Below are 15,584 nucleotides of genomic sequence, written 5' to 3' on the forward strand. Positions count from 1 at the left end.
TTTTTTTTTTTTTTTTTTTTTTTTTTTTTTGTTGTGAGCTCAGTTTAAGTGTAGAAACATTGTGAAGTGTTTCAATGAACTTATCATCATCGCTCAATTTTTTTTAATTTTTTTTATTATTATTTTTTTTTAAAGAAAGAGAAGAAAGAAGAATAAATAAATAATAAAAAAGAAGAAGATAAGACGAGAGACCACCATGACAAAACAACATGCACAGCACAATGTCACCCACAATATCACCATGAAACATTCGACATCGCACAATGAATCATCTAGCTTCCGCCACTACCCAACCTAGCGTGCATCTGTCAAAGCACCTGAATCCAAACACCCGCGCAAGCACGCCCACCACCACCAGATTTCTCCAAAAGAATGCCCAATAGTGGACGCGGGGGCCCACAGACCCGCCCCCCCAGGACACAATGGCAACATAGGGAGGACCGGAGCCACAGACACACAGCGGCCCACAGGCCCGGAGCCCCAAGAGTCTCCCAACAGGGAGAACCGCACCCCCCCAGAGAGGAGCAGAGGAAAGAACCGGGTGACCCCAGCCACCACAATGCAGAGCCTCCAGGAAGCTGCAACGACGAGCCCACAGGCCCGGCCAGCGACCCATGCCCCCCCCAAGTAGATCCGGCCATGGACACCGAGCCCCAAGCCCCGAGGCCATACCACCCCCTAGCAGAGCCCCGACAGAGCCAGGGCACCCAGGCCCCGCCAGGCAGCAACCAGGGCGGACCGACGTGCACCCCACCACCCAGCCCAGACACCGAGAGCCACCAATGCACCGGCGGCAAGGGAGTCCCCCGCCAAAGGGGGGCACGACCGGGGGGAGTGGACCCCACACCAAACGTGGGGCCCAAATTGATCCAAGAGAGGGGGGACCACCAAAAACCCAACCCGAGCAACCAACAGGCACACACAGATAGCCCGACAGAATCTCTGTCGGGCCGACCGCATGCACCATCTACCTGACAGCGACCACAGGCCGGCCCCAGCCCAAGGGGCAGAGCAGCAGGGAGCCGCAGCCGAGGAGGGCCGGCTCTCACATCAAGAGCTCCGCACCATAGGCCCGGAGACGCCCCAGCACGCCACCCATGCACCCCCCCACACACAGAGCACCCCCACCGCAAATGCCACACAGGAAGACCAGCCAGTGCCCGGATGAGACAAAGCCACGCCCCCAACCGCCGCCCTACACCACCAATGACCACACGTACACTACCATAGCCGACCCCCCGCCAAAAGCCGGCAGCCACCCCGGTCAGAGTGCCGTCCATCGCAACCAGGAACCTAGATTAAAAGAATCGGAACAGCCCAGGAGGAACCGAAGCACCGGCCCCAACACTGACCGCCCCCAAGGCCCAAAGCCCACCCGCAGCCCAGACCCCAACAATGCGGCCCCCCCCCTCCATCCCCGACCCCTAGTGTCACACGGAGAAAGGAGGTGTTTGTGAAAGGGGAAAAATAAATAAATAAATAAAATAAAATAAAATAAATAAATAAATCTATATATGCATAAATAAATTATGAACAGACCCACTTCCTCCTCCTCCCACTCGAATATGGTGTTGATGCATGTTGTTATACAGTGCGTTTAAAATGGGGGGATGAGGTGGCGACCGGCACAGACCCACCTCTTGCCCAGAGAGCAGGCGGCGCCCGTTCACCCCTCATCTCCGCACAGAACCCTAAATGTCTACATGCTACATATGAGAGTGGGCACAGGTCCGGGGAGGTGGAAATGGTAGTACATCCCACCACCTAAGTGCGATCATGTGCCCACTCCAGATCCTATATATGCATGTGTCGTGAGAGTGTTATAAGTGAGTGTCTAGGTTGTATATTAAAATTAGGGCCCAGGACCCCACCAGCCACGGAGATGGATGATTCTCCCCGTAGCTCAGTAGTGCATCTGAACCCCAAAACCCTGTTTGAGTGGTGGTGTGGTGGAGTGGGCGGAGGAGGACGTTGGGATGGGGAGGTGAACTGAGGTGGCAATGCCCCCCCAGGGGACCAGCTCCAGAGGAAGCCATTTCTAAGCAAGCTCCACAAGCTCAGATGTTTGCACTGGGCCAGGGGTCATTTAAAATGGAGTGTGGCAAAATGAAAGACTGTTCTGTGGTCAGATGAGTCCCGATTTGAAGTTCTTTATGGAACACTGGGACGCCATGTCATCCGGACCAGAGAGGACAAGGATAGCCCAAGTTGTTATCAATGCTCCGTTCAGAAGCCTGCATCACTGATGGTATGGGGTTGCATGAGCGCTTGTGTCATGGGCAGCTTGCATGTCTGGAAAGGCACCATTAATGCAGAGAACTATGTTCAGGTTCTAGAACAACATTTGCTCCCATCTAGACGTCATCTCTTTCAGGGAAGACCCTGCATTTTTCAATATGATAATGCCAGACCACATTCTGCAGCAATCACAACATCATGGCTACGTAGGAGAAGGATCTGGGTACTGAAATGGCCAGCCTGCAGTCCAGATCTTTCACCTATAGAGAACATTTGGTGCATCATAAAGAGGAAGGTGCGACAAAGAAGGCCCAAGACGATTGAACAGTTAGAGGCCTGTATTAGACATGAGTGGGAGAGCATTCCTATTTCTAAACTTGAGAAACTGGTCTCCTCTGTCCCCAGACGTCTGTTGAGTGTTGTAAGAAGAAGGGGGATGCCACACAGTGGTAAAAATGGACTTGTCCCAACTTTTTTGGGATTTGTTGACACCATGAAATTTGGAAACAACAGATTTTTCCCTTAAAATGATACATTCTCTCAGTTTAAACTTTTGATCTGTGATTTGTGTTCTATTCTGAATAAAATTTTAGATGTTGGCACCTCCACATCATTGCATTCAGTTTTTATTCACAATTTGTTTAGTGTCCCAACTTTTTTGGAATCCAGTTTGTATATTACAGATCTTTTTGTTCCATATTTTCCTAACAGAGCATTTTGCTCTCAGACTGCAGGTTTACTTGTGTTTCCTAGAGTTTCCAAAAGCAGAATGGGAGGAAGATCTTTCAGTTATCAGGCTCCTCTCTTGTGGAACCAACTTCCAGTTTCTGTCCATGAGGCTGACACATTGTCCAGTTTTAAGACTGGACTTAAAACTTTCCTTTTGATAAATCCTATAGTTAGTTGGCTTGGTTTCCTGACCTATTCTTTATCCTAGGCTGCTATAACTTTAGACTACTGGAGGACAAATTGACCCAATTTCTTCAAATGAATAGTTAAACATGCATACAAATGAATCCAAAAAAGTTAAATCTGGTCCTCTGGACGGGTTTAAAAAATTGTACAAACGTCTTTCGGATGAAAGCCGAAATGTTTCTACAATTTTTTTGTTTTTTAAACCCGCCCAGAGGACCAGACTTAACTTTTTTGGATGTTTCTACCTGGATTATTGAGCATGCATCAGGACATACAAATGAATAGTTTGTATTTGTAACTATTCTTCCTTAACATGTGATTTCTGTCTTTTTGTCTTTCCTCCTAGTGAAAACCCTGATGGCTGCCATCCTGGACCTGCCATTGTGTGTTCATTTCTCCTTCCTGTCCTCTTGAGCCCAGTCAGCCAAAGTGGACGGCTGCTTGTTCTGAGCCTGGTTCTGCTGGAAGTTTCTTCCTGTTGTGAGGAAGTTTTTCCTTTCCACTGTTGCGTTGTGATTGCTCAGGATGGGAGACTGCAACAAAATGATAATGCGAAACAATCTGCTGGCTCCTTAGATAATAACGTTATTAACTGATTTTTATGTATGTGAATGTTTCTGTTAAGTGCCCTGAGATGACTGTTGTGAATTGGCGCTTTATAAATAAACGGAACTGAACTGAATTCTCTGATCGCTCAGTTTAGACTACCAGCCAGCTGTAGGAAGAGTCCTGGTGGTTCCAAACTTCTTCCATTTATGAATGATGGAGGCCACTGAGCTCAATGGGACCTTCAAACCAGCAGAACATTTTCTGTATCCTTCCCCAGATTTGTGTCTCAACACAATCCTGTCTCAGCGGTTTACAAACAATTCCTTTAGCTTCACGCTTGGTGTTTGTGCTCTGACATGCACTGTCCACTATGGGACCTTCTATAAACAGGTGTGAGCCTTTCCAAATCAAATCCAATCAACTGGCTGTACCACAGGTGGACTCCATTTAAGTTGCAGAAACATCTCAAGGACGATCAGTGGAAACAGTATCGTAACTCAGTTTTGAGCTTCATGGCAAAAGCTGTGGATATTTATGTAAATGTGATTTTTTTAGATTTTTATTTTTAATACATTTGCATAGGTCTCGAATAATATTTTTTTCACATTGACATAGTGTGTAGAATTGTGAGGAGATTTAATTAAAACAATTACATATAAGGCTGTAACAGAAAAAAAGAAGCACTGTGAATACTGTCCAGATGTGCTGTATGAGAGGCAGAAAAGTTCGAAACAGTGAAACTAAACTCAGACTTAGCATTCCTTTAGGGAAAACACAATTCTCAGTCAGTTATGCCAGAGTTTTAAACTAAGATTGTTTAACATTGTTATTGTTTTTGTCAAATAATGTTGTGCACAAGTTCATGCACTATTGCAGGGTCTTTTATTCTTAGTTCTCAGAGCATGTGTTGCCTCTCAGCTACATTAACAAGCTGAATATTTATAAAACTGACCAAGTTATAAATGTTGTGTTTAGGTTTATTCCAAAACTTTGTCAGTTTAAGATGCCTGTTCAATTTTTTTATGATATTATAATATGTCCAATGATTATCGATATAATTTGTAAACGGGCAAACAAGGTTGACTCCAACAAAGTTGATGGCAAAGTTGAACGCAAAGATGACATGTGTCGTGCTCAAAGTTCAGTGTGTTGAGAGTGGCCCTGAGGTGTAAATGAACAACATTTGAAAAAACAGAATTACATTTGAAAAAACAGAATTACATTTGAAAAAACAGAATTACATTAAGCCAAAGCAGAAGTGGCCGGAATCACGTTTGGAAAAAAACACACCCCAAAAAACGGAATCGCATTTGAAAAAACGGAATCGCATTTGAAAAACTGAAACATTCAAAAATGATATAATTTCCGTTTTTTCAAATGTAATTCCATTTTTTTTATTTATTTTTTTTATGTGATTCCGGCCACTTCCGCTTTGGCTTAATGCAATTCCATTTTTTTCAAATGTAATTCTGTTTTTTCAAATTGTTGTTCATTGACACCCTAGGGCCACTGTAGTCTCAGCTATTACACTAAATTTTAGCAGTATATCTGTAAAACTGAGTTATAAACACTTTTGTATTTGCTAAAATTAATAAGGTGTGGTGGTCATTGTAAGTCAGGTTGATTTCATTAATACGTTCAATAATTATGTTAGGAAATTTTAACAAATGTATATATTTTTGTAGTTCTCAAGATAATTTTTTGAACACACACAGACATGCAAAAACATTTATTCCCCGCCTTTTGTGGCAGAGCAGTACTGACCACAACTTTGTATTGTCCGGTGAGGTTTGGGGGCTCACACAGCAGCTGGCTCTCAGACACAGTGACGGAGCAGGGCGTTTCTCCCATCAGCACCGTGTAGTTCAGCTTCACTCCTCCCGGCGCCGGGGGAATCAGGTTTCTGCCCTGCAGGCGTTTAGTGATGGACAGAGACGTGTGAAATTAGGAGATAAACTCCAACACACAAACACACAGTGCAGTAATAAAAAAGCTGACATTTCTGTGGGTTCACAAAGCCAATCTGCCACCTGAATTAGATCCACTAGTCTGAGATCAGGCATGGTGAGGCAGTCCACACCGTGGTGATTAGAAACAGCTGATGTGTAGAAGAAATTCTTAAGCTATTATGACCACAATGTAATGCATGTTCCAGGGAAAATAAATAATGGCAGATGCATCAGAATGCAACGGCCATGTCTGGATTAATGTTCTCTTTACTACAATAAAAATAAACATTTGTCTCAGTGAGCAAAAGGAACTATAGAAACACAAGCACCTTGGTCATCAAGATGATTGTTAATCATAAGAATGCAACTTATATCTTGGTCGTCACAAAACATTTACACGTTCTCTGCTCCCACCCGTGAGGCAGAGAGCAGCTGAAGGACGGTATAAAATGTTTCAACTTTAAGGAAAGCCTTAAATAACACCAGGATTCATTACCAGAGTTACCAGTTAACCTAACGTGCATGCTTTTGGTCTGTGGGAGGAAACCCATATGTGCACGGGAAGAACAAGCAAACCCCACCCAGAAAGGCCCCAGGCCATGAGACAATTCTTGAGAGTCAACAGCTCAAACCACTGCTCCACCGTGCCACCTGTCTTCTAGTTTCTTACATGTGATTTCCACTCAACAAGGCTGAGAATCCTGACAAGGATGAACCGACCCAGTGAAAGCTGACTTCGTCTGATTATTGTTTGTTTACACTACCTTTCTTCATTGTTTGTTTGTTTACGCTAGCTTTCTTCATTGTTTGTTTACGCTACCTTTCTTTCTCACACTAAAAAGGAAGACAGAAAGAGTATCGCATACGGCACATGATGATCAACATAATGAAAACATAATCAACAAATTATTTTAAGGCGATACAGCATTTTTTGGCAATAGTCTGGACAAGCAAAGATCGTGTGAATCCTTTGATCTTGATTGGTGACCTTGACCTTGGAGCTAAAACTCCGTCTACTGATGATGTATACATACTGCATATCAAGTGTCGTATTATCTTGAGCAGATCAGAAATAATAATTGAGACAAGCAAACAACTTGTCCAACTTTGACCTTGATTGGTGATCTTGACCATTTCCTGTTCTGTACCTTGAGAATGATTGGCGTGCCTGGCTTTTGCTCCAGGACCCCGGTGGTGCTGAGCGGTTCAAAGTAAGGGTTGGGGTAGTAGAGGAGGTTGGTGTTGTTGTAGACCAGCAGTGCCTGGACGTTGTTGAAGATGAACCCAAACTCGTCTGCGTGCTTCACTGTGTCCAGACCTGGATGATACTCTGCCAGCAGGGAGGGGGCGAGGCAGCTCATGCTGGTGGTGTTCAACACTTTACACACCTAGGGGAGAAGAAAAAGAAACTTTTGATTTTGTTCTCCCTCACGCAGCAGTGTTGTACTGAAACTGTGCACAGCTAATAGGATGACACACAGGAGCCTGAGAACCAACGTGTGATTTAAACATTCAGGATAACCTAAGCCGTGATCTTTAATGAAATACAGCGCTCTCAATACAAACGGTACAGGACAGTCACCAGCCAATAATTGACACATAAAATCCCAGTTTCTTTTGGAGACAGGGATTTACTTTCTGCCCTTAAATCCATCTTTACTGCAGAGGAGGCCTCTATAAAACTAGAAATAAATCGTTACTATTGCCTCACTGTAAAACACTTGAGGACAACAACCACGAAAGATGGAGGCATCGCTCCTCTGTCTCCTCAGGTAAAGGTTGAGCTACGGCTCTTTTATTACTTCTCTCCAGTTCGCCCAGACCTATCTTCCATTCATCCTCGCTGGCTCAGCTGCAGAGAGAGCAGGGGGAGAGGATTGATTGCTGCGTAGCGCTCTGCTTGCAGACGTTTTTTTTTAATCTCCTTTCACTCCTTCCCAGCTCCTTCTCTCTGGGGAAGAAACTTAATTAGAGGTAAATATCATCAAAGTTGGTGAATGCTAGCAACTACCACGACTCATACTTGTTGTCTGCTGCTGTGGACTAAGCAAGAGGGATCGATGAAAACTCATCTGAGTAGGGTTCGCCAATTGGTTTTCACCAGCATGGATTAAGGTGAGTCACGGGAGCAGAACTGAAGGAAAGACCTGTCATCTTTACCCACTTCATTTTAGATATAAACCACAGGGTTTGGAAGCTTTTACTGAACACTGAGTTTTAATCTTAAAGGCATCCTTGAGTTATTTTCACATGGAGTTCTGTAGAAAAGTTAAGAACAAAGAGCATTTTACTGGGATATAGCTCTTTCACTGGCCTCTGTTTGAAGCTAGACTCACAATACAGTAGTCCCTCGCTACTTCAGGGTTCGTTTATCGTGGACTTGCTCTATCGTGATTTTTCAAAACAAGATTGGAAATGACACACATTTGGCTGATTGATGGATGAGCTGCATGATCGGCATGGGATTTTTATTTAAAATAAATTATTTTAAATGATTTAGCACCTGCTGCACATTTGTGCAGCCCATGCTGCAGGATGAGCTTCCTGCTGCAGCTGATCAGCTGTTCTCCGTGCAGAGCGTAGAAGTGGGGGGCTTCAGGGTACGGATCCCCCGGGATAAACGAGGGACTACTGTAGTTCTGATAGAATAACTTTTAAAGTTTGTGTATATAACTCAGTAATGTGTTTACACGTGCCACTATGAGATTTTGAATATTGGACTTTGCTTTTGAAGAAGGCCACCTTGAACTAGTCACTATGATCTTGTCAATATGTTGGTCCAAAGTGGATTTGACCATCTTAAAACTGACTTAAACCATCAAAAGCTTAAGAAGATGAATGAAAATTCCATTATATGAGCATTTACACCACCACCAAGTTTGCCTGACATTATTACACTGTCAGAAATAATCAAAAATTCCTGCACTGGACCTGGACCCAAGTAAGCTGGAAATACAACAACTAGCTACTATGTTTGTACTTGCAAGTACTAATAGACCTTCATGCAAATATATAACCATAAATGCAAAACTGACAGTGTAGTAATGGCTCTGTTTGGGTTTAGTTACATCAAACTATCTGCTAGTTCATCAGTCCTGTCAGCATTCATTTCCATGTATCTAAAGTGAGGTTGAACCCTCTACAAAAGTTCAAATATTATTTGTTCACATCTTTTATACAGAACCCCATTATAGCCAAACAATCCCTTTAAGAGTGTATAGTCTGTGATCCACCTAACACAGCAGCTAATATATTTCTTAATAAATACAGCCCTAATCTCAGACAACACATAGACCGGGGGTCCACTCCTGGCCCTCGAGGGCCACCATTCCTCGTGTTTTGGAGGTTTCTCTGCTCCAACACAGCTGATTTGAATTCATGTGTGGTTAACAGGCTTCAGCAGAACATGAAGCAGTAACACAACCACTGGATTAGGTGGGAAACAAGTAAACATGCAGATAGTGACCCTCAAGGACCAGGACTGGACACCCCTGCTAGATGCCTGTCTCCACATCCTGAAATCAGAAATTATCTTCTCTATTGTCTTGTTTCGTCTGTCCAAGAAGAAACCCGTTGTTTGAATGTCACATATGAAAAAGGTAGTTCACCCTTACATTTAAAGCATTTAATAGATTTGTTCATGTTTGGCTTGATAATAGAAAACAATTTTTGCCATTTAAACTTTAAATTATTCATTTGATTTAGAAAACTATATGATTTTAACGCACTGTCATTGTTTAACAGCATCATGGAGGAGCACAGCTCCCACAGTCTGCATCTTACTCTAGTCTCGTCATATTTTTGTTTTGTCGTATCCCACTTTTACAAGCTGGAGTAAGAAGAGCTCATGATGAAAGCAAGAAGACTTTTTTTTTTTACAGAGTGCACAAGCAGATAGTCTCCCTGACACACTTTCAACAAATTAAAGTTCTGTAAAATCACATTAACAACTAGAAAGTTATAAAAATAAATGAGTTAATGAACATTATACATAAGCTTTGTCATACACAGATGCCGCTTCGCAGAGAAACACAATTAATCTAATCTGAAACAGATTGTTCAAGAGAGGAAGACACCTTTAATGTTATTTGTAGCCAATTAGCACAACAAAACGAGCAGTTTAACACATTTTAAAATATTGCATTTTGTTTCCATTAATGTTAACGCAGCCTAAAGGACTAAATAATTCAAAGCATTTTATCCAACTTGGCCATGTGAGCTGCTGTATCTGTTTTGTGGGACATGTGTTAAGAGCACTTTATGTTACAGGACACTCAAACAGGACCAATAAGACACTCAGTGTTTTATTTTGATGAGTAAAAAGGCAGCGAAGGTTTGCTGCATGAAATCCTGAGGTTCGGTTCGACGAGCCTCTTCCTCGCTGTTGGCACACTGATGTGTTGCACAGACAAGCCCAGATGCTCCGGCAGCGTCCATGTGACTGCTACATTGGAACAGCAGGACATTTGCAAGTCAACTAAAGCTCCGGCTACCATCTGCTCTGCCAGAAATGGATACCCCCCCCACCACCACCACCACCACCACCACCACCACAGCACTGTCCTTGTACTTTGTCAATTTATTTATTTCTGATTTTTTCCTTCCCTGAGGCCCCTACAATCATATTCATGTAAGATTAAAATTTTCCTGCTAGCATGTAAAACAAGAAACTTAATTGTGAGCCTTGTCCACGGCTACATATAGGACAGGATAAAATCACGGCATATTTGGGTTTATGAATGGTTGTATATTACCCCCTGCTTTCAGCATAGTTCTGCTTCCATGTCCATAATTTCAAAATGCATTTTCCTTCTTTATTTTTGACGGCAAATAAGTAATACATTTTCCTCCAGCACATCACAATACGTTTCAATCCGTAAAGTGTCAAAAACAAATCTTACAGCAGTACATCTATTCCTCTTAGCGATGTAGTGTGCACGGCTCCACATTGTTGGTGAAGTGATGAAGAGAATTGATAAAGTGAATTGAGGTCAACAGAAAGAGAAAATAATTGGAATTGCTGCCTCATCTGTCTTCTTCCTCTGCGGTTGGAGGGAGCCAGGCTGTTTTAAGGCATCACCGCTCCAACCCCTCTGGCTGAATACATTACAATGATCTACTGTGTGGCTACAGCCCACTCAATCATGCAAAGGTCTCTGGCCAGGGGAGCGGTGAGAGAAAGTTAAGGAGAGTTGTGCGTAGGAAAAATGTGAGGGGGTTCATGGAGTCAAAGGTTACCTAGAGGCTAAGATTTGATATTTACTTTGGAGCTGTTTGGCTGTTTTTATACTTGCTAACTCCTACACTGGATCTATTTTTCTGCGTCCCTGTTCTAAAAAAATGCTAAACAGTCTAACTTCAGCTCTGACCATCGCTCTAATTCTATATAATATCTAAACCTAATGAGTCTTTTATTTTCTCTCATGACAAAACTATCGTCTGCCTTTCACCATGTCATCTTCATGTGACTATGCAGTATATTTAAATATATTCACTGGCTTTTATTGTTTTATCTACAGTGGTGCTTGGAAGTTTGTGAACCCTATGGAGTTTTCTATATTTCTGCATAAATATGATCTAAAACAGCATCAGATTTTCACACAAGTCCTAAAAGTAGATAAAGAGAACCCAGTTAAACAAATGAGACCAAAATATTATACTTGTTCATGTATTTATTGAGGAAAGTGATCCAATATTATATATTTGTAAGTGGTAAAAGTATGTGAACTTTTGTTTTCAGTATCTGGTGTGATCATTTTCCTCAATAAACAAATGATCAAGTAAAATATTTTTGTCTCGTTTGCTTAACTGGGTTCTCTTTATCTACTTTTAGGACTTGTGTGAAAATCTGATGATGTTTTAGGTCAAATTTATGCAGAAATATATAAAATTATAAAGGGTTCACAAACATTCAAGCACCACTGTACACGTATGGAGCAACAGTCAAACCTTGCATACATATTAGGAGATGAATCTATTCAAATCATTTTCATTTGCAGTTCAAGCAGAAGACACTGTAGAAGCACAAAGTGCAGGAACTGTGTTAGAGGTGTCACAACAGGACGTTGTGCAGCTGAGTCTTGAAGATAATTTTGAATGTAGATAACATTTGACTGATACCTAACATACCAACTCATTCCATCATTGCAGACCGATGAATCAAGAGGCTGGACTGACACTGATTTGTGATCGAGAAGGAGCACGTGTATGTCTTTATTACTCAGATAAGGCGAGGGCAACATTTTAAGGTGACTTTAGAGCAGGCAGGTGGGTTGTAAAGACTGTGAGTCCCACTATGGAGCAGTTATAAGGACATGCTGTAGTGGTTGCTTTCCTACAACCAGGAGAACGTTGCGATTGTGCAAAACTCATCAAACAGTCAACACTGCTGAGCCACTGACACCAGCCTGAACAACAACAGCACTGGAGGACTTCCTGTTGGACATGTGGTATGTGTGTTGTGGGTCTTTGGTTTATTTTTTTTAAAGCAGAGTGTGAGAAAGAGCTACAAGCATTCAAAAAAAGGTGTTTTAAAAGACAAGATTCATACGACTAATCGTTATGTGTTGCACACAGTCAAGAAGAGCATGTCTTACGAGGAAACAGATACAAATAAGTAGCAAAGTACTCGGTTTTAATTGTGTGGGTGCTGGAAGTGCATTCAGTTTGCTCTGCCAACTAACAGACATTTGTGTATTGACCTATCACATCACCTCATGTCACTCATGCATCTTTTTGAGCTAAGCTATCTCTACATACAGCCACAGTACTAGAAGAACAAGAAACAAACAACTTCAAATGGCTACAAGGACTGTAAACTGGTCTGCTGCTGGTTGAAAACACGTTTTGTCTTCAGAGAGCCTTAGTGACAAAATAAAATGAAATCAAAGGGTTAAAAGATCAGACTAAAGCACATTATGTTAACCACCAAAAATATCGCAAATCATAAATCATCCAGCCAAAATGTTGAGGGCTTCTCTTCCCCTCCCCATTTAGACAAGTCTTCCCTCTCTGGATGAAATAAATGTCTGACACATGTTGCAGAAACATTATAGTGTAGCTGTTCATTACAAGATGCAACATTTAGAGTTTATTTTAACTTCTTTAACGCAAAATCCCCATTCTGGTTCTGCCAGCACAGCCACTAGCCTTCATAAGATAAACTAAATTTGAAATGTAATCTCAAAACATTTTGATGGAGGGTAAACAAAATATGTAGTTTATGCTTTTAGTCACCCCTATCCACCTTATTCCTGGGGGCTCTACTGTATGAATAATTATGGGTACAACTTCCTGTCTGACAGGAAGTAGCAGCAGCATTGGTGAAACATGGGAGCAGAGTATGGACTTTAAAAAAAAAAAAGTAATCTGCATTCAGTTTAGCAGATAAAACACTGTTTTTATTTTGTTCACATTTATTTAACAACAATAAAGTTGACTAAAATAGCCGTGCTGAGTTCAGGTACCTGTTGTGTTCACGGCTGCAGCACAACCAGACCAAACTAAATCAGTGTCTACAACAACAGAGTTTTGAACATGGACCCAAAACAAAATGAGTTCCTGTGAAAAGCTGGATGTTTTCCATCTCCTACCTACAGATGAGGAATTAAGAAGAATGTGGCTGAAAAATATGAACTTTAAGAACGCTGTATATGAGCTCATTTCACTTGTTGACAAACGGCCGACGGAGGAAAACCTGCATCCTACTTTGTGTCTGGACTACAATGAACCACTGGAGAAGAGACGCTGGATCCTCAGAAGGATTGAAAACAGTGTGATGAGAACATCAGGTATGATTTCAAGTGTTTGGAGGCAGAGTACTACAGTATTTGTTCGTCTTCAGTTTTATGATTTTCTCTGCAGTTAACCCAAGCTCAGTGATGGAGGACTTTAAGGCTTTGGCTGTGCTCTGTGTCTGCTTTAAGATGGATAAGATTGTGTCCCACCTCTTTAAAAAAAACACCACCATTACTGTAGATACTAATACACCTCAGAGCTTTTCAGGTTGTTCATCACTTCACTGTCGGAAGAACTGAGTCAATAAAGTAGCTAAATATGCTAGCAGATGTAATCTTCAGCCACTTCTTCAGGTCATCCTTCATCTCTCGTCCTCAGCAGGCAGTTGCATAATTGTATTGTCCTGTTGGAGCTCTGACAGGTGGTGTTCTACGTGTTTAAATTAAAACCACAATACTTGGAGGAACTACATTAGCTCGTACTGTTCACACAGAAACAAATGATGGTTCTGGTTTGCACCGGAAGTTGTGCCCATAATTCACTGGGGGCTAGGAATAAGGTGGATATTAATTACAAAGGTTTTGTTATATTTGTGGTTCTACGTTTCTGGAAATAACAGTAATTTTGCATATATGCATGCTTCAGCTTTAAATTTTTTTTGTTTGAGGACATCATGAGCCACAGGAAAATAGTCCAGGGGACGTTTGTGGGGTTTAGATAAGAGGTACCAGTAGTTACCCTAGACTCAGATCAGATTTAATCGGCTTTTGCAAACTAAGTGAACTTCAACAAGTTGTAGAATAATAAACCTTTTCTTTTGGCTGATCAAATACAAGACACACTGCCACAAAGACAGAACAGAATCAATGCAGCTGAGACCAGTCTATAACAGAAGCTAGATGGCATGGCTTCCATTATTTTAAAAATAGCCTCAGATGCTCCAAACATTTGCCTTTTTTAATGCTAAAGATCCACCAAAAAGATGCTGCTGAGTAAACAGTTTTCAGTCTGCAGTCACTGTATGCTTAAGAAAGCTCAGTCTGTCCTGTTCAGCTGTTTCTACAAGATGTACCAAACATCTCCTCCTCCTCCCTCGAGGGATCAGACAGCCTGGTTGGTCTACATGCGCCATCAGCAGAGGCTGTAAATGTACCCAATGCACCCACACAGAAACTCAGTCCAGACATCTTATATGTGGCAAATGTAGATGGAATCCTTCTGGAATGGAGGAGTGGTGCTCTCCAGATGGAAAATAATGCTTTGGGCCTTAATCAAGATCATGATAAATGTTTCAATTGTGAATCTGCTGACAGATACGGCGCATTTTACAAAGAAAATTGGCTTTTTTCCTTTCCTGGTTTCTTTGTGATTCTGTGTAGGTGACACAAGGGAGGCAGAGAGGAAAAGCAATTTAGTGGCAGACAGGTGATCATTTGAAGGCTCTCTGACAGACAGTAGCTTTTATTGCTATAGGCTGCTATGCTTTTTACCTTCCACCAGTGACAAAAAGAGAAAAGGAGGTAGATGAGATTGGGGCATGGGGATGAAAAATGGGTTAACAGTAACCCTCACTATTTAATAGAAAATCCTTCTCAGTCTGTGCGGACAATCAAGATGGTGACACGGGCGTTTTTCTGGGAGGTGCTGGGTGGAGGCCTGATGAGACAAAGCAAGGACTCGTTCAAAGCTTTGGAAACGGACGCAGCTGACAGCATGGCACTCACACACAAGTCATATCCCATTCACCAGGCCCAGCTCCCTCACATTTATCAACTGCTGCTTCTCTTTAAGCATAAAGCAGAACAGACCTGCTTTTTACTTGAACAGTGTATTTTAAAACCCCACAAATGTCTTTTACAGAAACTGCACTCTTGAATCGGTAAAAACTGCAGCATACAAGCCCCTGGGTACATTTATAATTTTTATTAAAGAAAATATTACTAAGCTAGACGGATTTTAAAAGCAGTATTACAGTGCTATTGTCAGGGGTGGGATGTTGGAATTGAGGTGAGGGAGGGGGCATGTTTGGCTAAATCTGTGTGAAACTGTTTTTATGTATGTGTCCACGCTAAACTGTTCTGTAAGTTTACAAATGAATCACAAGATTCAGTTCCTTTTATAAATTTTATTTTACATTCAATTTGTCCCAACGCCAAAATGTCCTCATACTTTTACCCAGAGATGATCATTTCATAC

The 15,584-nt window shown here is 41.9% G+C and overlaps 1 protein-coding gene across 1 annotated transcript in view; it reads right to left on the reverse strand.

The window, feature by feature from the left end:
• The window catches only part of plxna2 (plexin A2), a 238,166-nt gene that overhangs the window by 52,433 nt on the left and 170,149 nt on the right, over positions 1 to 15,584 (reverse strand). The window contains exons 17-18 of the mRNA XM_037684672.1: positions 6,800 to 7,039; positions 5,467 to 5,610 (exon numbers count right to left, since the gene is read on the reverse strand). Coding sequence (XP_037540600.1) covers positions 5,467 to 5,610; positions 6,800 to 7,039 — 384 coding nt within the window. The remainder of the gene's footprint in view (positions 1 to 5,466; positions 5,611 to 6,799; positions 7,040 to 15,584) is intronic.

The sequence above is a fragment of the Nematolebias whitei genome, chromosome 11 (assembly GCF_014905685.2).
Source record: "Nematolebias whitei isolate Nwh7 chromosome 11, NemWhi1, whole genome shotgun sequence".
NCBI classification, from domain to species: domain Eukaryota; kingdom Metazoa; phylum Chordata; class Actinopteri; order Cyprinodontiformes; family Rivulidae; genus Nematolebias; species Nematolebias whitei.